The 21,232-nt window shown below is 45.5% G+C and overlaps 1 protein-coding gene and 1 long non-coding RNA gene across 7 annotated transcripts in view; one reads left to right on the forward strand and one right to left on the reverse strand.

Moving 5' to 3' along the window:
- The window catches only part of LOC103676987, a 52,269-nt gene that overhangs the window by 13,727 nt on the left and 17,310 nt on the right, over positions 1-21,232 (forward strand). The gene's annotated exons all lie outside the window — the stretch shown is intronic.
- FYN (FYN proto-oncogene, Src family tyrosine kinase) overlaps positions 6,151-21,232 on the reverse strand; it is a 205,406-nt gene continuing 190,324 nt past the window's right edge. For all 5 annotated transcript variants that reach the window (XM_040627654.1, XM_040627653.1, XM_040627650.1 and 2 more), the window contains 2 exons: positions 18,290-18,421; positions 6,151-6,808 (listed from right to left, as the gene is read on the reverse strand). In XM_040627654.1, coding sequence (XP_040483588.1) covers positions 6,600-6,808; positions 18,290-18,421 — 341 coding nt within the window. In that variant the 3' untranslated portion in view covers positions 6,151-6,599. The remainder of the gene's footprint in view (positions 6,809-18,289; positions 18,422-21,232) is intronic.

The raw sequence follows: 21,232 nt of genomic DNA on the forward strand, positions 1-21,232 counted from the left end.
TTTTTTTTTTTTTTTTTTGGTTTGTTTTTTCTTCATTTAGATGCATTTGCTGAGTACCTTACATATTTAAAACATGTGCCATCCCCTAACGGGGGTTGGGAATCAGAAGGAAACACATCTAAAGGCAAAAAACACTGGGCCTACAATTAAACAGTACATAACCTATTTCCACTTGTCCTTTAAGAGCAAGTTCAGGCATCACCTCCTCCATGAAGCCTTCCCTACACTCCCCATTCTGGGCTGGACAGCACTCCTTTGCTACCACCTAGCAGACAGCTTATTATTATTATTATTATTATTATTATTATTATTTTTAAAGATTTTATTTATTTATTCGACAGAGATAGAGACAGTCAGCGAGAGAGGGAACACAAGCAGGGGGAGTGGGAGAGGAAGAAGCAGGCTCATAGCGGAGGAGCCTGATGTGGGGCTCGATCCCGTAACGCCAGGATCACGCCCTGAGCCGAAGGCAGACGCTTAACCGCTGTGCCACCCAGGCGCCCCTTATTATTTTTTTTTTACTCTTTTTTTTTTTTTAAAGTAAACTATACCCCCAACGTGGGACTCGAACTCACAACCCTGAGACCAAGCATCACACGCTCTAGGGGTGCCTGGCTGGCTCAGTTGGTAGAGTGTGCAACTCTGGACCTCAGGGTTATGAGACCCATGTTATTACTTAGAAATAATAAAATCTTTAAAAAAAGTCTTTAAAAATAAAATCTTTAAAAAAAATCTTTAAAAAAAAAAAGGTCACATGCTCTACTGACTGAGCCACAGAGGTGCCCTGCAGAGAGCTCATTGCAACAGCCTTTTATGGGTCTCCGTCCTCACTGGACTGGGAATATTGTGTCTCTGACTTCCTAGTGCTAGCACAGGGGCTAGCCCATAATAAGCACTCAACAAATGTATGGAGATGGAATGAATGTTAAGTCCTTATATATATCCATAGTCATATCTACCATTATCCCACTACCTTGAACAGCCTTGGCAAAGGACGACTCTCATTCCAGCTCTGGTTTCTTCATCCTTGTCCAATGTCTCCATCCTGTTTACTCTCATTTGCTGCCATCTTGGACCAGCAGATTGACCTGACCAGACTTTCACTTCTGGGTGGCTCTGGTTGGTTTTCTTCTTCCAATTATCAAACACTCCTGTTTTCTGTCCCATTCTCAGAGGGCTGTTCTTTGCTAGGTGAAAAAAGGGAATCAGATAGGAGAATTGATATGAATGGGGGTTAATGTCACCTCTCCCAAATACATTATTTTTATGTTAATAGTAATATTTTATGGACAACATCTTCATGCTGTGATTCTCAAGCAGGGTATGGGTACTCCCTGGGTCATGCTGAAGTGTGCCAGGAATCCTATAAGCTGTAGCCTGCTTAACAATGCACAACCTAAAGGTCTGGGAAAATAATTTTATGTGGAGGTAAAAAATGGATATCTTAGGGAGAATATACAAATTTCATGAAAGTACAAAGTTAGAATGAGATCTTGAAGGCCCCAGGTCCCAGGATGGACAAGTTTATCCCCATTAGCATTCGGGTGAATTCTGGGCAAAGATTTGGGAAGCACTAATGGGGTTCACTTCAGGCATAGACTGGGCCTTTAAATTACATGCTGAAGACTGGTGAGCACACATTTGCAAGGGGGCAGGGTTAGTGCATCCGGCAGCTCACAGCAAATTCCAGCATGCTCAGCAAGGGCCTAGGTCAGTGTATCATTTGCAGGTCAATCATATGCCCCACTACATGGAGTCCCTCATTTAGCCACCACCCATCCATCCAATGTCTACCAGCAGCTCATCATTGCTCTGGTGCAGGGAGAATGCTGGTGAGCCAGTTAGGCAGTTACCATTCCTCGAGGAGCTCACAATCCGGCAGGTAAGATGCATTAAAGGAAGAGTCATATTATTAAACACAGTATTACAAGAGGAGTAAGTATTCCAGAAAGGAGTACAGTATTCTGGCGGAGAAGTCGTTGGTCGCTGATCACATTCTTCTTAGAATCATCCCAGCCAAGCTGGGAAAACTCTTTTTATTTTCAGTCCTTAGAACTTTAAAAATAAAGGTGTGTCTCCCCCTGCCCCCATAGGATTCTGGATATTTTGCATGTTTGCAAAGAATGAGGCATGATTTAGGAATTGATTATGGAAAGTTTCTGGGAAGATAGGTAATATATACATTATGAAAGTCTATTTGAGATTTCAAAGATATTAAAGATACGAATTTTTCATTATTTCCTTCTCTGTATTTGGCATCAATTTTTGAGAATAAAATAAACATATATTAGTGGTACTTGCTTGTTAAATCTGTACCCCACAATATCATTTTTAGAATAAAACATTTTTGAGCCTCCTTCCCCTTCCCCCAGATTGATTATTTTTTTCTTTCCTTCCTTTTTTTCCTCTTTTTCTCCCCCTCTCCCTCCTTTTCTTCCTTCCAGCAAATATTTTGGACAGCCTAACAGAATCCCGACAGTATAGTATCTAGTGGTAATAAAGCCAACAAAAGCCATCTAAACTTATTAAACTACATTTCAGGAACAAATTGACCAAACACCAATTTATCCAAATATAACTTGTCAGGAAACACCTCCTCTGTCAAGCGAGGCGCCCTTGTCCTGACACAAGGACACTGACACAAGAACGATGACATCCCCCCTGCGGTAGGCTCCCGTGTAGCTCCCCTCTGCACACTGCCGAAAACCTCACCTTCTTTCAAGACTCGTGAAAGAACCATGCCAATTAGCGCAGTATACATTCTTCAGGTCCCAAAGGAAATTTCAGATAAAAATTTTGCAGCTTCAACGCTACTAGAAAAATCCTCTGGTGCCAAGATTTAGCCACAGGAGGATTCCTGTCTTTCTCCGGGCAGGTAAACACCCTCTGGAACTTGTCAGAAAATCTTCAGTAGTGTGGCTGTATTTGAGGGTTTATGAATACCCTTAACTTTTCTGGGGGAGCTGCCTGGTTCCTCATACACCTTTCTTTGCCATGACCGAGTCAGAGCCAAATGCATCATTAGCTTGGGTCTACACCCCGATGCCCTAAGTCATGGGAGGTCCTGCATCCACTGCTGGCTCGCGGGTCCTCCCAGCCCATCAATGCATCATGAACGAAGCACCCCGGAGAGTGTGAGCCGCCGTGAGCCTGGGTGGATGGGAATGGTTTTGTCACATTTTCAACGTCTGAGCTTTGTCAAATGGTCTTCTCCAGAAGCTCTACTATTTGATTTTAAGAAAGTAAAAAAAAAATAGTGTATTAAGAAGCCCCCCTCTGCAGCGCAGCAATGCCAGATGCCCGCTCTCTGCAGCAGAGCAAGTACTTATTCACCACCAGTTTCCTAAAGACAAAAAACATTTCATCATCACTTGCTGCTAAGGTACCATTCGAGACCCATGCATACCTCGTTATACGGTGCTTCTCTGATACTGGGTTTCTTACTAGGGAAGATTTGGCGATTACCTGCATGGAGCAAGTCTATCGGCGCCATGTTTCCAACAGCGATGGCTTACTTCGCGTGTCTCAGTCATATTGCTAATTCTCGCGATATTTCACCCTTTTTCGTTATTGTATTTGTTAGGATGAACTGTGATTAGTTATTACAGCTCACTGAAAGCTCAGATGATAATCAGCATATTTTAGTACTATTTTAAAATTAAGTTCATATACTTTGTTTTAGACATGCTCTTGCACACTTAGTAACTACGGTATCGTGTAAACATCACTTTTATATGCACTGGGAAACCAAAGCCTTCATTTGACTTGCTTTATTGAGGTGGTCTGCGTTGGAACCTGCACTGTCTCCGAGGTGTGCCTGTTGTTTTTCTTTCTTCACCAGAGATCTTTCTGGTCAGTGCATTCAGTTTCCTCACTCCACACTTCTACAACCTGGGAGAGAGAGAGGCTTCTTGGGAGGTGTTGGGAACCCCTGGAGGTGATTTCATTTGCCTGGACTGGTCTACCTCAGGAATCTCTCTGCGCAGCACATTAGCTTTCAAAAGAAAAACCCTGAAAAGATCTCTGATTTCTCTGTATCTGCAGCTACTCTTTCATCCTGCAGCCCCATACTCAATGTTTCAGAGCATTTTGTCGGAGTGCCCTTGAGTTAACCCAAGTCCTTAGTTCTGCTTCATAGGAGAGAATCCACAACAAACTCCACTGATGAATTAAAGGCTACACTTTGGTTTGAAGAAACCAAGTTTTCTCTTAAAGAATCTCTGTTTAAAGCAGGTTATAACTTTTCAGAATTTTTTTTGAATGACCGCGTCAGAACCATAAATAACAATCCTCCCTAGAATATCTGCAAATTATCCAACTTAGTGGATGTGAAGATGAAAAACAAAGTTATCTTTAAAAATATCTAGAACATGTTAACAAATTTCCCAGTAATGTGATAGTAATTGTTGAAGATGTTTGAAATTTTTATCAATTTAGCAATTGCATCAATACCAAAAACAATACCAGAAAGACTGGGTTTACCAGAAAATCCCTTTGTTTAATCCATTTTTAAAAAAATGTTGGAAAACCTTTCAAAATATAAAGGTTATTTCAGCAAGAAAGTTCTCCTGCTTCTATAACTCCCCGTGATAGCAATGATCTCCTAATTACAGGATCTTAGATCTGTAGGAACTTACAGCAAATCTCATCCAACCCCCTCATCTCTATAGACAGGACCCAAAACAGAGGTGCCAGACGGCTGCTGAAGGTCCCACAGCTGAATGAGTGCACAGCCAGGCACCTAGTCAGATCGTGTGGTCTACCCACTGCCCCTCCTACCACATGGGTTGTTTCCCTGCCTAGTGACACACTTACAGAGGTAGAGGACCACGGGAAATAACATATACTGACTCTAGGGCAATAAAGATTCTTCTTGTAATTGTCTTTCCACGACAGGTGGGATATAGAACATTCCAGTTAGAGACAACGTCTGAGAGAGTGAAATGTGAAAGTATGCTTAATCTTGCTTTAATAATCCTCTGAAATAGCTCGACAATAGTCCAGCCTTTTTAGGGGGAAGAACCCACTCCCAGGGTTTTAAACGTTTCTGTCATTTGGAAGTCACTGCACAATGGTTAAACGGACCAGAGAACTCCTTATCACCTGCTGTGGGGCAGATATGTCACTACTCGAGTACCTTCCATGATTTAAACAAATGAACAAAAAAATTCAAATGTAAAATGCTCTCTTTTTAATTACTAAATTAAGAAAGTTAAACAATTTAAAAATGTAAACTCACAAATAAATCATAACAAAAAAGGAATTAAGATTTCAGAGTTGCTACCCAGTATTAAAAACTTAATAGAAATAGGCTTTTTGATTTGTTGTTGTTAAACATGTAATTTAAGGTTGGTACAAACAGCAACTAAAAATGTAATACTTTTTTTTCTTTTTTTCTTTTTTTTTGGTGCATCCCCATGAAATGTAAAGTAGTGCATAGTTATTCCACTGGAGACTTCTTGGACATAGAGAAAGTCATTTCATTAGCAGTACAGGACGTTTGAAACACTTATTTTACAATGGGAAATGTCCAACCCCCACCCTCAGAAGTTTTAGTTGCATGAGAAAGTTTAGCAGGTCGCCATGACTCTAATGCTATGGGTTTTAGACCATTTAAATGTGGTTACAAGGTTTATTAAATAAAAAAAGTTTGAAACATTTCAGCATTCATATTTTTATACAAGAAGTATGTGTGGTATCCATCTTCCAGTTCCCCTGGTAGTTATTGGCCATTTGCTTGCTTCAATATGCTTTTAGGCTTCAAGAACAAATCGCAGTTAAGTCAAAGCAAACACTGGAAACAGAACTTGTGAATTCAGCTCTGGGGCTGCTTGAAATGAGTCAAAGGAACAGCCTCTACAGGTACAATCATGAACCAAAAAAGTGCAATCCAAATTAAAAAAAAAAAAGAAAAAAAGGAAAAAGATCATGCTTTGCAAAAGCCAAAAAGGAGGCCACTGGTTTGCAGAATGACACCAGTGCTTTTATGCTGATTTGGCAGTAAAATCCTCACTCTGGGTCCCGAGGCTTTATGGCCCAGGTCGGCCATGGTCTCCACATTAGCACCCACATGGTGTATGTACAGGGACATATATATTATATATATTCCTATTATAAAAAAAGAAAAAACCAAACACCTGTCCTGATTGGTTTTTGTTAAAACATGAAAAAAAATTTTATTGTTTTAGACAAAGAGGCCACTTTTGGAAAATAATACTTTTTTTTTTTAGTTGAATCAGGTGAAGACAGTTAAAATCACATAGGATTTGCATTTTAAAAAAAGGAAAGCACTAGGGTCGTTGGCACTGGAGTAACTATTTACACTGAACAGAGGTTTGGCCTTTTACATCACATCGATACAATGCATTTTCCAAAGTCTGAGAAATAACAAGGTTCTGTCTCGTATGCTTCACAGAGGAGGTTCAGATTTGGGGACAAGTGTCATTAATGAGGGCCATGGAAGTTCGTCAGCTTCAGAGTCACATGCAATCTGATCCGGGAGGCTCTCACTGCTTGAGCAGCTGGCTACGGAACTGAAAGCTAATGGGGAGGGGGCGGGGAAGCCTCGCCGAGAAGGCCTCTCTCTGCAGACCCCGGTCTTACAGGTTTTCACCGGGCTGATACTGGGGCTCTGTGGCGGTGAAGTAGTCTTCCAGGAAGCCCTGCAAGTACTCGAAAGTGGGCCGTTCTTCCGGGTCCTTTTTCCAGCAGTGGATCATGAGCTCGTGAAGAGAGATGGGGCAGTCCTGCGGGCAGGGCATCCTGTAGCCGCGCTCCACCTGCTCCAGCACCTCCCGGTTGTTCATGCCTGCAAGACAAGGCAGTGAGTGTGGGCCCTGCCTCTCCCTTTCTTCTCCTCTGAGCCTGCACGTGGTGCAAACGTGTCCAGAGTCCTGCCTTGGCCCAGGGGGAAGCCCGGCCCTTCGGGGGACGCCGCCCCACTTGGAAATAAGCAAGGAGTGTGCCACTGCTGCACGCGGAAAGCTGGGTGATGAATCTCGAAAGCGTCGTAAGTGAAAGGAGCCAGACACAAAAGGCAACGTACTGTATGATTTCATTTATGTGAAGCTCTAGAAAAAGCAAAGCCACAGTGACAGAAAGCAGATGAGTCGTTGCCAGGGGCGAGGGGAGGGGAATGACTGCCATGGGGCTGCGGGAATGCAGAGGTGATGGAAATGTTGTATGTCAGGGGTCAGCGATCTACCGCTGTAAAGGCCAGATAGCAAATATTTGAGGCTTTGTGGGCTGCATATGATCCCTGTCACATATTATTATTTTTAATAACCCTTTAAAAATATACAAAACAAAAACAGGTGGGAGTTGGATTTGGCCCACAGACGGTCATCGGCCAGCTCCTGTTCTAGATCCCGTATGCGGTGGTGGCACTGTTTAATGCTTGTCAAAACCCACTGTGTTCTTAAAATGGTCGAATTCTATTGTATGTAAATTACAATTCAATTAAACTGATCAAAACTATGAATGAGGCAGACACAGAAAAAGAAACCCATGGAATGAAAAATGCACTGTTCCACGTTTATAGCATCTATAAACTCCACGTCTGAATTTCATAAATTCATTTTGCTTATTGCCTGGGCCAGCTTTTGGTGCCCCACCAGCTGAGAGCTGCCATCATGTCCTCATGGCTGGGCACCGTCTGGCCCAGTGACCCCGAGGTGCTCTGGGGTTTGGTGACGTTGATGGGGAGACAGGGAGCCTCCAGGGCCCGTGTTTACTGATGACCTTGGACAGGCCATCTATCATTTGAGACCTTTGTGACCCTCCAGGGGAGCTGCCTAATGTTGAAACCTCAGGCTGCATCGCACAAACAGGAGTCGTTTGGGGGAGAAGGCAGCCTCCCTGCACGCTGGCCTTCCTGACAGAGCAGGAAATGCCATAGGCGGGGTGAGATGAATGCCCTGACCCCTCTTCCAATCACTGCTGACACTCTTCTCCACTTCTCCTTCCTTTTCCTGTCATATCGCGTTCTGCCACTGCTCGCCAAGCACTTGTATGTTTTGGCTGCTCCTTGGCCCCAAGCTTGTAATCTGGAATCCTCTCCAACTTCTGATCTAGTTTACTTACAAAATCAAGAACCTGATTTCAAGCCATACAGAAACCTAGATGTTTTCCCCTACGTGTCAGGGACATCAGCAGAAGACCCCAGCACCCGCACCGAGCAGCTCCCTTTAACTCTGGAGGAGCCGGGCCCAGAGCACAACCCTGTCCCGACTTTCAGGGTCTGTTGCCATTTTCTTTGTTTTGTTGTTCCTTTTGGAACTGGGTTTATCCTGGCTCCATGGCTCCCAGCCACAGCCCTGTCAGTCACAGGCTTATGCGAGCCTTTTTGGGATGCTTTCTTATTCTCTGCCACTGGAACGTCTTGTGATAAAATCCATATTTTATTCCTGCTGTGTTGAAGTAGGCCTTCAACTTAATTATTTTCACATAACTTGCTCACATTTGGGAAGTGACCCTCATTTAGTGAGAGAGGTTTAATGAACCAGCACGGGCCCCCGGCCTCCCCACCATGCCTGACTTCACAGGTGCCCTCTTCAGTTGGGTGTTGGGTCAGCTCTGTGGCTAATTAGCTTAAATCTTCCTCCAACTCCTGAAAACCATTTTGAAAACTCAGGATGGGGCAGGGAGCTGGGAGCAGGGGGAAGAAAATGAGGCAGCCAGCAGGGTGTTCTGCGGTGCTCTGGACAAACCGGGTGACGGACAGGGATCAGCACGTCCTTAGCCACCATCCTGACACCCAACAAGCTTTGGAAACCCATGGTTCTGGTAACTCACTTGCCAGCAAAACTGATCTGAACTGACCTCATGTGGCCATAAAACCCGAGGCTGTTTCTTGTTTTTATGTATTCGTACATACTGCTATAGAAGCAAGAACGTCTTATTTGAATATGGAGCATGGCCCCGGACTCTCTGAGATGTTGTATGATGGATGGTCTATGCATAGTATGGATGTCCTTAAAAAAAAAAAAAAAAAAAAAGGCTGGGAGCACCTAGATGGCTCAGTCGGTTAAGCGTCTGCCATTGGCTCAGGTCGTGATCCCAGGGTCCTGGGATGGAATCCTGCATCTGGCTCCCTGCTCAGTGGGGAGTCTACTTCTCCCTCTACCTCTGCCCCTCCCCCTGCTTGTGCCCTCTCTCTCTCTCTGACAAATAAATAAATTCTTTAAAAATAAGTGAATGAATGAATGAATGAATGAATGTCTGAGTTTTGGGCACATCCGGGCCCAAGAGTTTTGGCTGGGAGGCTCTGGCCTGAGTGATGGCAGCGACCACATTCCAGGTAGCCCAGAAAGGTTAGGAAGAGAGTGTAATCACGTATGAGTTCTGGCATTCTCTAAAGCCTCTGCTTTGTGTTTTACTACAGTCCTTGGTTTCATATCTCAGAAGCCATACGACCTGAACCTGCAGAAATCCCCCTTGTCCCTCCCCTGCCAGGAGCCCGTAGGAACTGGAAGGAAAGCCAGGCAGAAGGTCTGAACCTCGGAAGGCCCGATGGGCCCTTCTGGAAGGGGTTTCACCTCCCCCCACCCTCCCTGCCCCAAACGCCTTCTAATGCTTTACTCTGGCATTGAGACTGTCCAAAATGGCACCACAGAGTTTAATTAATCATTCTCCTATTGCTCTGTGGAGCGCATGTCAGTAAATGTTTCATTTCATTAAAAAACAAACTACTCAAATGGAAAGATTTCATGTATTTTTTTAAAACTCTTAGTTCAATCTCTGCCAATGGAAAGTTTAATTGGCCACTTGGGTCAGGCCTATTTTTCCAGTGCTCTGCCCAAGTCCCAGACATAGCAGATAGAGCAACTTGACCCTATACATGTAGCATCCCTTGAGACAGCCTGCTTCCTGGGCGGAGGTAGCCAGGGGACCCACACAGGCCACCAGCAGGCCCACACCATCAGTCACATGCCCACTCCTGTTCTCGCCCTGCCTCCTTTCCTGCCTGACTCCTTCCTCCCACTCCTCCTCTTCCTTCTCTTCTCGTGCCTTCTCTCCACAGGCTTCGTCAAAGCATGGGGACCATATGTAACCCATTCTGCACCCTGGGCCAAACCGAAACATGCCAATGACAGCTTTGCCAGAAAAGTGGGAAAAAAGACAATGCACATTTGGCTGACAATGACAGTGCGAGTGGGATCAGCTCTCTTCCCACTGACTGTATGCCAGAGTCCGCAAGGCCCAGCCGCGGACGGCACTGTCCCCACCCTGCAGTCAGGAGATGCCTGCTGAGCAAGGCTTAGGCTGGTTTTGACTCTACAAATAATAACCAGATTAAGTGGACTGTGTTCATACTTAAAGAAATAGTATTCTCAGCTATAAGAATTTTGATAAATCATTTCAAGAATTTTTTTTTTGCAAAAATGGGTTTTACTCTTTACATTCTATAAAAATGAGCCTATTTCATTTTTCTCTTTAGATGGTTTCATATTTTTGTTACCAAAAGAACTTATTAGTTCTCCTCTTTTAGCCACTTTCCCCAAGACATTGGCTTTACCTAGTACGTGGGAGGTGAAGGACAGGGACTGGGAAGGGGCTACGCATGAGCTTGAGTGCCAGGGCGGTCAGAGGAGAGTCTGGAGGGACATGGGGCTGCCAGAAGACAGGAATCTGGTTACCGCACTTCCTATCAAGGAAGCAGACAGGGAGGGAGGAGGGCGCTTGGGAATGTTTTTCCTTTTTCTCCCTTTTCATGGGGGAGAAGGCTAGCAGAGAAACAGAGAAGACAGAAGCTTGAAAACACGGCATATGGGCATGTTTTAGGGAAACACTGTCATCAACAGTTCGGGCCTCCAGGTTTCCTAGTGGGAGCTGCACTAGAGACCATTTGTCAGCGGGGGGCGGTCTCTCTGCTACCAGTAGGGCCTGACTGCGGGGGCGTGTCACAGTCACAAAGCACAGCTGGGTGTGTGCCCTGGTTCCCAACCCACGACAGAGGAGGACCGAGGGGCTTGGCCAACCCTGTCCTCTTCTGCCCCCACCGTGCAGCCCCCGACTCTCCACCCTCTCACTAGATCGGGAAAAGTGGGCCATTTCCAGGGGTCACTCCTGCAGGGCACAGCTCAGTGGTCCTCAGTCCACAGAACATCCGTGGGGCCTGCTGTGCTGGGGTTTGCTTTCCCAGTCCTCTTCCCTAGATCCTTCATGGGGCCCCCCGTCACCACGGATTTCCGGCTGTAAAACACGGCTGCGAAGAGAGCAGCATTTCCAGTGGGTCTGCCCAAAACCTTGCAGCTGAGATTCTCCAGCCAAGGGGACTGCACTCCCTTCCTGTCATTAGGGCCATATTATCCTTTCTAAATCATCTTGCTGGCTTCCTCGTGGTTTCGGAATTAGCGGCAGGCGTCGCACGCTCACTGCATGTGGCTGCCAACAATGTCGATTTCCATGTGCGTCCGTTTTCTTTCCCTTCTCTCCTTGTCTTTGCCCTCCTCCTCTTCCAGATTTTCCCATTCCTCTCCTTGGAGCTACCTACTAACTCCACAGAGACTCCCCTCCCTCTTTTCTGTCAGATTCTTTGCAGAAGGGAAAGAAAGCTCATCTCCCCTGAAGAACCACTTCACTATTTCCCCCTCTGCACCGCTCACTGATGACTTGACCTTCCCCGGCCTCAGTTTCTTCGTTTGTCAACAAAATACCTCCACAGTCACTGTGCTTTCAGCTGTTTCGGGGGGAAAAAAAAAAAAAAAAAGGTCTTCTATGAAAGAGGAGGGTTTGGCTTTAAGGGTTCCCATTTGTGCAGCTTCCTAATATGGATCTCGGAGGGGCCAGCTCTGCACGATCAGGGATTTTCACTGTTAGCAGATCAAGGCTGCATCTGGATTTGACTATGGGTTGCAAGAACCTGGATTTTTGTGCCACAGGAAAATTAAGCACTTTCACAATGGGAATGATGTTAGGTTATCAGACATTGAGATTACTTTTGCAAACTGAGCTTTCCATTCAAAGGAAATTATGCTCTATTGTGCATAAGGCTTTCGTCAGAGGCTCCCCCTTGCTTCTCTGCATAAACCCTGCAAAAAGCTCCTTCTGTTTACTCGCCTGTGTCTGTTGAGCAGTGCTGTGCTACTGCCAGGGGAAGGAGGACTAAGTTAATGGTGCTTGCTCAGCACGAGCTTGTGCTACAGACCATCACGGGCCCCAGCTGCCTTACTAGGCAACAATCAGGAGGTGTCATGTTAGGTCTGGTGAAGGATCAAAGTACAAATTTAGGGCAGATAGATACTGATCAAAGAGTATAGACGAAAATAAAGGAGTGACTCTGAGAAGGCACAATAATGTCTAGTTCTCTTTCTCTTGCCTCATTTGACCAGATAACCTCGGCGCAGCTGTTTTTATTAAAGCCCACCATATTAATAAATACAGAAATGACAGCTACTCAGGGGCCATAATACAGAAAGGTTACTTGAAGTTGGTCATGCAGGATCGTGAAGAACTCTTTTGTCCCAGAAAAGGAGGAGTGAGGAAGAGCACGAGGGTGTCCACCGGGAAGGCCATGGAAACACAGAGCTGAGAACGAAGGGCGGTGGAACACAGGACTCAGGAGTGGGAAGTTCCTCTCTGGCTGCCCTCTCTGCTTGCCTTCTGGTCCCCTCCTCTCACCTCTCACCAGCCACACTGGCCAAGAGAAATCTTGTAGGGAGAGGTGGCAGCATGACTCCTGGGCACTCCAAGCAGGCTTCCCTCTCTGGGGGAACTCAGGAGCTGAAAGGAGAAGCCCTAGGGACTGTGGACGGGGGCAGGGAGGGCAGAGGACAAAGCACCCTTGGCTGAGAGTAGAGGTTCTATTCTGCTTCCTATTTTCCTGGCTGGAGAGTCTGATCTTTTCCGACCCCAAGAAAAATCTGCTCTGTCGTCACGCTGAGCATAGCAGGAATAGTAAGAGTGCAGGTGATGAAAATGGGTTGCTGAACACAGAGGAATAAATGTCTACAATTCCGGGCTGTAGGGTGTCTGAGTGGGGCAGAGGGAAAGAAGGGTGCGACTTCTAATTCTCTAAGGAAGGTGGCTTCTAGCTTCACTAATTTCCCTTGCCTCTTCAAGACACCGTTAGGTGACAGGATATATTCACAAAAGCCAGGCAGCTGTCACTTACTAAAAGATTTGAAAGTGCTTCAAATGCACGGATAAATGTGATGTGCTTAAGAGAAAGCTTCTGCTTTGCTAGATCCTGCCAGATTCACAAAGCAGGTGTTCAGCTGAGAGCCAGGGCACAGAATGGCCAGGACAGTCTGCCTAGAATGGTACTGGAACATGGTGTTTCGACCGACGACAGTGTCAATTTCCCAGAACAACTTTGAGGACAGAGGCTATCTCGTGGCTGGGACAATACATGCTATATTTATGTGTGGAGATGATGGAATAGAATTAAAAGGTTTTGCAGGCTATCAGCAAAACTAAAAAAATCTTGTTTCAAAAACCTCATAGGCATCATCTTTTTTTTTTTTTTTTGCTATCCCACCCATCCACCCATCCATCCACCCATCCATCCATCCGCCCATCCATCCATATGCTTATGCTTACTGAGAGTCTACCATGGGGGAGACACTGCTGGGCACTGGGGATATCTAAAGGAGCTCCTGTCCCCTCGGAGCTACTGCGAATTCCAGACACATGGATTGGGGCTTTAACAGAGATGTACTGGGTGTTGTGGAAGCAAGCAGACAGGGCAAGTCATTTGGCATGGACATGAAGAAAGCTGCACAAAGGAGATGATGTCTGGGCTGGGCTTTGAAGGATTCTGAGGCAGACAGTGAAGCCGAGAAGAATGACTCACATCAGAGGGACAGCTCAGTGTGAGGGTTGGGGGTGGCAAGAGAGAAATCATGTCAGATCATGTCACTCTCCCACTCAAGTCCCTCAGTGACTCCCCATCTCACTAACAATGAAAGCTAAAGTCCTCACATTGACCTAGGAAGGCCCTATCTGATCTCCCTGGGGGCCTTTCAGACGTCCTGTTCCCTCTGCTCCAGCCACACTGGCCTCCTTCCCTTTTTCAAGGCCCTGTTTCCTTCAGGTCCTTCCTCAGACGTCCCTCCCAATGAGGTCCTCCCTTGCCACTCTCCATCCCCTTCCCCATTTTACTTTTCTCCCTACCCATTACCACCAGCCAATACCCAATAGAGTTTGCTTATTATCTCAGTTTATTGTCTGTCTCTTCCAAAAAGAATAAACGCTCTCTCACAAGGGCACAAGATTTTGTCTGCTGGTTCAGTGCTGCACTCTTGGTGCTTGAACAGCACCTGGCATACAGCAGGTGCTCAATGAATATTTGTGGAATGACTCAAGGAGCACACCCCCCCCCCCCAACAAGGAAAGAGTTATTAAGGACTATGCAAACTAAGGCTTCTGGAGTTTATCTGGAAGGTGAAGGGAAGCCACAGACGTTTTTAACTAGGAGAGTAAGATAACTGGGTCTCCGTTTTCTAGGATAACAACCCCGGTGGTGACAGAGATAGAATGGGTGTGGGGGGAGGAGAAACTGAAGCAGCAAGTCCCATGAAGAGGTCACTGCAGAGCGGATGGCAGCCTGATGCAGGGCAATGGAGGCAAAAAGGAAAAGAAGGATGTGGGGGAGGGTTTGAAGGTGACGTAATGGGTTAAAATGCCTAACTCTGATTGTATGCATCAACCCCAGAAAACCCCTTTTATGTAAGTGTTGTCATTTCTCACATACAACAGTCCATCAGTACAAAATCCGTTCTAAACTTGACGCAAAGAACGGTTCTGCACCTTGGCTCACAGAAAAGCAAGCTAGACTTTTAGGCCTAGAGTGTGTTCAAGTCAGGCTGATCCCGGGGAATTTGTAAAGCGGAGCTGTTCTCTGGAACTGCCTACACCTCTGTGACACGTCTTGGAAGCAACCTCTGTCTGGGAGGGTGTGGTGCGTGCGACTCCTTTCTGCTACCTCCCTATTAATCTCAGTGTCCCATTTCAGTGTTTTTTCCTTCGGCTCTAAGGCTGTCATTCAATTTGAGATTGTCCTTCTCCCCTTCCTTTTAATCCATTCCTTTTACAGAACTCGCTAACTAACCAGCCGACCCATGTTTCATTGTCTCCTCAACCCTTCTGCTCTTCATGTGGTCACACCTCACATACTCCACTCTAAACTCCCTCTCTGATTCTTACTTCTGGAACTCCTTTCATGCTGGGCAGAAATGCCTGGAAAGCTTTATGAACCCATGGATAAGTCACCTTCCTTCCCTTGACCTCCATCCTCATCTACCAGCCAAAGTCCCTCTCCTCTGTGTGAAGGTGACAGAAGGTCATGCTCAGGTATGAAAGAATTCAGAAAAATACCGCCACCTACTGTTCTTGAAAAAAGAATTACTTAAAAATATACTCCAGCCAACTGAGAAATTTCTGCATCCAGATGTCAGACTGGAAGGCATGATGGACGGGGACTGGGAGTCTGTCCTGGGGTATCCCCAATAGGCACAACGATTCAGCGCAGCAGAGAAGCAATGCCTGGGCACACACTGACTGACTTGGCCATACCAACAGTCAGAATGTGGAGAGGAAGGTCCTTCTTTTCACAGTGACGTCTGGATGAAGCTTAATGACACTGTGCCTTAGGAACTGTTATCCTTCATTAAGGTAATAATCCTGTAATTGGAATTCCTCTGTAAAAGCCTCTCCCTCAAGAAGAATTTACTGTGAGATCCAGAAGCCCAATTAAATAGGATTATAACGACGTTAAAAAACAAAAACAAGAAGTACCCATGGCTAGGAACAGGCCTGGGAACAATTTTCTGTGGCTGTTTGTGGCTGAAGAGCAGCTCATGGCGCTCACCCGCTGACACAGCTCTCTGGCCGCTGTTGCGGACCCGCCAGGCCCAGAGCCCCCCTGTGGCAGCGCACCAGGCCCCCACGATGACGATGGGCTCTGGCCAGCCTTTCCAGCTGCATAGCCAGGCTTCACGTCACGGCCCTCAAATTCCTTTTCCTGCAGCTCCTTGAAGAAGCTCTGTCCTCTTAGGCCTTGGTGCCTTCCCGTATGCCAGTCTGTATCCAGGACCTTCCTCCCTCTCCCTTGACTTGATGAAGAAACCCTGCTTGCCCTTTCCATGAAGCTTCTCAGACACAACCCGTCCCGTTACCCTCAGAGAAGCAGGGCAGCTCTCCCAGCCCCCTGGCATGTCAGCAGCTGCTCACAGTACGTAACTGCGCAGAATCAAGTGGACCTTGCTCTCACTGCAAACTCCTCCGTCACCCTCACAGGATTCTGAGGGAAAGGCACCTCTGTAGATACCCGCATCACGTGCCCCTGACCCCATCATCAGAATTAAGGTTCGAGGCCCACAGGGGGTAAATTCAAGTAATTCATCCCACGAGGATGATTCCCTCTAATAATAAATATCAGAAAAGACTGATTTCTTCCTGGACTTGATACATATTTTATCCATCTAACTGTAAATTCCATGAGTGCAGGGGCAACATTTATTTATTTGCTCATTGTTCTATATCCCCAGCAACCACAACAGTGCCTAGCTCCAGGAAGGTTTTCAGCCGTTTCCTCAGAGTATGAATGTCTTATTTGTACTTATTTCCCAGGTAGAGCAAAAGGCCCGGCACAGTTCACACTCACGGACACTATGCTGAATGAACCTTAGTCTGAGTTATAAAAGGAGGCCATTTTCTTTATGCTAAATCCAAACTTGGGAAAAGCCTCTCCCTCAGAAGCACACACCTGCCTGCCTTCTCTGGGGCCCCAGACCCTGTCCCTTTGTCTTGGTTTCTGCCTGCAACCCTGAGGAACAAAAAGTGGCTTTGTGTCACTGAAAGGAAAGCCTTTACAGAAATGCAAAACAACATTAACCTTTTCCCCTCCGTGGCATTCAACACACTGGCTGACTGTAAACCTGGGGGATTCAGGGAGACACTCAAAATTCAGGCAAAAAAAGAAAAAAAGAAAAAAGAAAAAAAGGTGCCTTCATATCTTCAAAATCCCAAGACCTGCACATCCCCCCCCACCCCAAGAAGCAACTGAAAAATGCCCACGCTGCACTCCAGGCCCCTCTTGGGCAGCCCCTTCTCCCATGCTGGTTGGCTACTCTCGGAGCGTCTGCCCACTCGTGCATGCTGGCAGCAGCCGCTGCCACCGCATCAATAAAACTGACTTCCACCCGCGTCTCCAAACACCCAGTGCTGGCGCTTCAGAGACAGGGAATTTTGTTCATTTTGTCTCTGTGCCAACCTGGCTCTCCTAGGAGTCTCAAGGCCACGCCAACCTGAAAAGAGATCCTCTCTACTCTGCATTCTCCGAAGATGACCAGAAATAATCATAAAAAACGAACAAAGGGATTACAAATTAATCTGCCCTCGCTGTCTCCTCTGACTGCAAAGATAGAATTACAAACCCAGGATTTGCAAGAGATCTCGATTCCTCATTAATCTCCACTATCGTTTCTATCACGGCTTTTTTTTTTTTTTTTAAAGCTCCTTTCTTAGGCAGGGAATGAGGGGGAGCTACGTTCTTTCTTCACTCAGCAGTAACTGAAAAATATGTCCTTAACATTTCAGAAAGCAGATCGTCCATGTGCTATAATATAACCACTAAAGCGTGGAGGTGAAATGGCACGAGTGTCCTTTACACCAGCATCTGTTGAAATTAATGAATTTAAGCGTGGATAACCTAAATCTGTGGTTTCTTTGAAAAGCATGAATCCGATAGCCCAGAAAATTTCCAGGGCCTAAGAAGCTCCGATTTCTTTACTTTACACTTGCTTTCGCAGGGCATATTTTGATTGTTCGGATGGGCGGTGGGTGCGTGGCCTCGAGACTGCATTTTGCGTGTGCCTCTGCTCTCTCTGGCCATCTGGAGCTGGGGCCTGCGGAGAGAGCAGGTCCCGGCATTTTCCTGCCAGTTTCACTCCATGGGTCAATGCTACAGTGTAATCAAAAAGCAGTGGGGGCTTTTCTCCCCTTTCCTGGAAGTGTCTGCAAACTCTATTTGGGTGAGGCTGTGCCAGTACCATTGCTGCTCCTGGAGCCACGGCCGTGTTCCTACTGAGGAAGCACAGGCTCCACGAAGCGGGGTGGACTGAAGCGCTCACGCCAGCTGCTATTTACATGAACCCTGGCACAGAACGCACGGCAGCTGCTTGTCTACGTGAGGTGCACGGTGGCTCCCAGCTCTGGTTTCCAGCCTAAATACCTGTCCGTGTTCCTCAAACTCACGCTTGGCAGAAAGTTGAGGCTCGGGCTCAGAAGGCAAAGTGTTAAGAGAGCATCCTATCAGAGGCCCATCTCTGCTAGGTCCCGCTCTTACCTGGGTATGGCACTCTTCCTTTGGTGACCAGCTCTGTGAGTAAGATTCCAAAAGACCACACATCAGACTTGATCGTGAACCTCCCGTACAGGGCTGCTTCGGGGGCCGTCCATTTAATGGGGAACTTTGCACCTGCAGAAAGAACATGTGGTGAGTCGGCAGGCAGAGAGCACGGCTCTGGGTGTGGGGCTGGGGGAGAAGTGCCTGGAAGCCACTTTCATAGGAGCAAGTTCGTAGAGGAGGATGGGAACGTGGTGAATAAGAATGCACTACAACTGAGCAGCTGTGAGGTCTAGTCCTGGTTCTGTGGCCTGAAGCAAGCTAGTCTAATTTTATTTTTCCCATCAAATAGTTGGCGCTCAAAGCCCCTTAAAGCTGTGGCTTCTAGAACTTGAATCAATAACCACACTGAATGTCATAGGTTTGGTCTGGATGTGGGGCTGACTTGTGATTTAGGAAACTAATTTTATGTATTTTTTTCCTTTGCTTTGAAATGATGTCATATTTTTATTAATACATATAGTGTTAAATCATAATGCTATTGTCACAAATTCCGTAGTGTGCTCTTAGGAGGTACACAGAAACCATATCCAACCACCATGCTTCTCCCAAGGTGAAGACAATTTGCTGCAGCCCATGTATTTTATGGAAATGGGCTCTATTTCCCAAGGCCTCCAAAACCCACAGCAGAGAAATGATTTTGCCTCTGGCTGCTTCCCTCCACCTTTCCCCCCAACACTGATAGTGGCCATCTTAACTCCTGGGACAGTTTCTTCTTCTGTACTCTATGATCCCTTGCTTACCTCCCTGCCTTCCTCCTGCTCGCCAGAGAGCGTACTATTCACTGTTTGTTTTTAAAGAGCAGTCTTGCCTCAATGACTATCTTATGAGTCTGATTTCTCAAGACCAAGCAACAAATTCATGCCCAAGTCAGTAGAATCTTTTCTTTCAAATTTCTCAGATCATTAAAAGAATCCTCTCTCCAATCCAAAAGGAAGGGTGGCATCTACCCTGCTCTTTATAAGGCTAGATGTGTGTACAGGGAATTAAAATTGATTCAGCAGCCTGTGCTCTCATATATTAAGCTCAGCAATTAACAAAGCAGTTTCAGAAATTTCACTGAACAAACTAAAAGAAAAATACAAGGAATTTTTATTACTGATGTGAACACAATGATATGTTTAAAGCATGTTAATTTTACTTAGGACCTCCTAAAAAAAAATCACACAAAGGCTGACAGAAATTTTCATAGTATCTTCTATGAAAAGTCACAAAATGCAAAAGTGGCAAATAATTAAAATCTTTAAATTAGCATGGTTTTCATAACGAGAGGTATGATAAATTACAGCAATTAGATTTTTGTTTTAAACACAGTACATGATAACGTCTTTAGCAAATCTACCCTGGCATTTTCTGGCAATATAATTTTCCTCTCCATCTCTTTTATGCCAGTGTGAAATGAAATTTAAAAAATCCTACTATTTCATTATGTGGCATCTCACATTTACACTGGAGCAGAGAAGTTATTCTATAGTTTTCTTTTCCTTTTATGCACTGAGTTATTTTTAATTAGCTGTGTTTCTCAAGCATAATTATTTCTATCTTTTCTTAAGTGCTGCATGATTCCACACAAGGCCTGGTATTCTCCGAACAGTCGTTTTGTTTTTTAAAGTTTCTTTCAAAGCGTTATGCTGTGTGAGAACCTACCCTCGAGCGTTCTGTTCACGCAGCTTTTGGACTCTGAGCCGCTGGGATTAATGTGATAGATTATCTCCACTGTTGAGAACAGACTTTGCCCTGGACCAGACCTCAGGTGGAGTTCTCTTATTTCAGAGAATTAAAGGTATATTAAATTCATTCCTATTTAAACTATCTCTTGAGCCAAATGGCTTGGAAATCTATGTCCATCTCGAAAGCAAAAAGAACTTTCTTTTCTCCCCTGTGCAGACACAAATCCTGTAAATAAAATGACAAGCAAAAGGAGCCTTTCTTCCCTTCTTGGAATCATTCAACATTTGTGAAGGTGTGTGTGTGTATTGCTGAAAGTAAACTGTTCAAAATTTGGATGAAGTCACCTTGGATTTTCTGAGAGAAGACTTCATAATTTGAGGTTAACAAAAACCCAAACAAATGTCAATATATCGGCCCGTTGTGCTAGTTGGCTTCATTGTTTTTTCATTACATCATCTACAACAAGAATTATAATATGCAAGCCTTCAATAAATAAATTTAAACAAAGGCTGTAACGGATCTCTGATAGGAAACCATTTGTGGATATGTGCTTTGAGACTTATTAGCAGGAGCTTTCGTAAATAAATTTATTTTGCATTAGTTTTCTTTTTTTTTAAAGATTTTATTTATTTATTTGACAGAGAGAGACACCCAGCCAGAGAGGGAACACAAGCAGGGGGAGTGGGAGAGGAAGAAACAGGCTCCCAGCAGAGGAGCCTGATGTGGGGCTCTACCCCAGAACGCTGGGATCACGCCCTGAGCCGAAGGCAGACGCTTAACCACTGTGCCACCCAGGCGCCCCCGAAGGCAGACGCTTAACGAGTGCGCCACCCAGGCACCCCTATTTTGCATTAGTTTTCTAAGATAAGCAATATATTTACATCTAATGCATTTTGGAAGAAAAAGAAATAATGTCTTTGTCCGATATCCCTGACTTCTTTTCAGTCTTAAAATAGCAGCCACTGTTGATAAAAGAAGTTTCTCTAAAGATAACTCATATTTTCCTTTTCAAGGCAGAAAAAAGGTTAATAAATTAAAGCAGTGATAATCTGTTAATCATTAACTACGGTTTCAACAAAAGAACTGATGGCTGTCTGCTCTTTAACTCATCTCATTACCTCTACTTCCCCTCACCTTGGTTTCCCACCTCCTGGGGGTACAGATGCAGCTCCAAATGGTTTGTGGGGGTTGGGCGGGGGGGGGGGGGGGGGG

This window comes from Ursus maritimus, unplaced genomic scaffold (genome assembly GCF_017311325.1).
Source record: "Ursus maritimus isolate PB19 unplaced genomic scaffold, ASM1731132v1 scaffold_13, whole genome shotgun sequence".
Taxonomy (NCBI): Eukaryota; Metazoa; Chordata; class Mammalia; order Carnivora; family Ursidae; genus Ursus; species Ursus maritimus.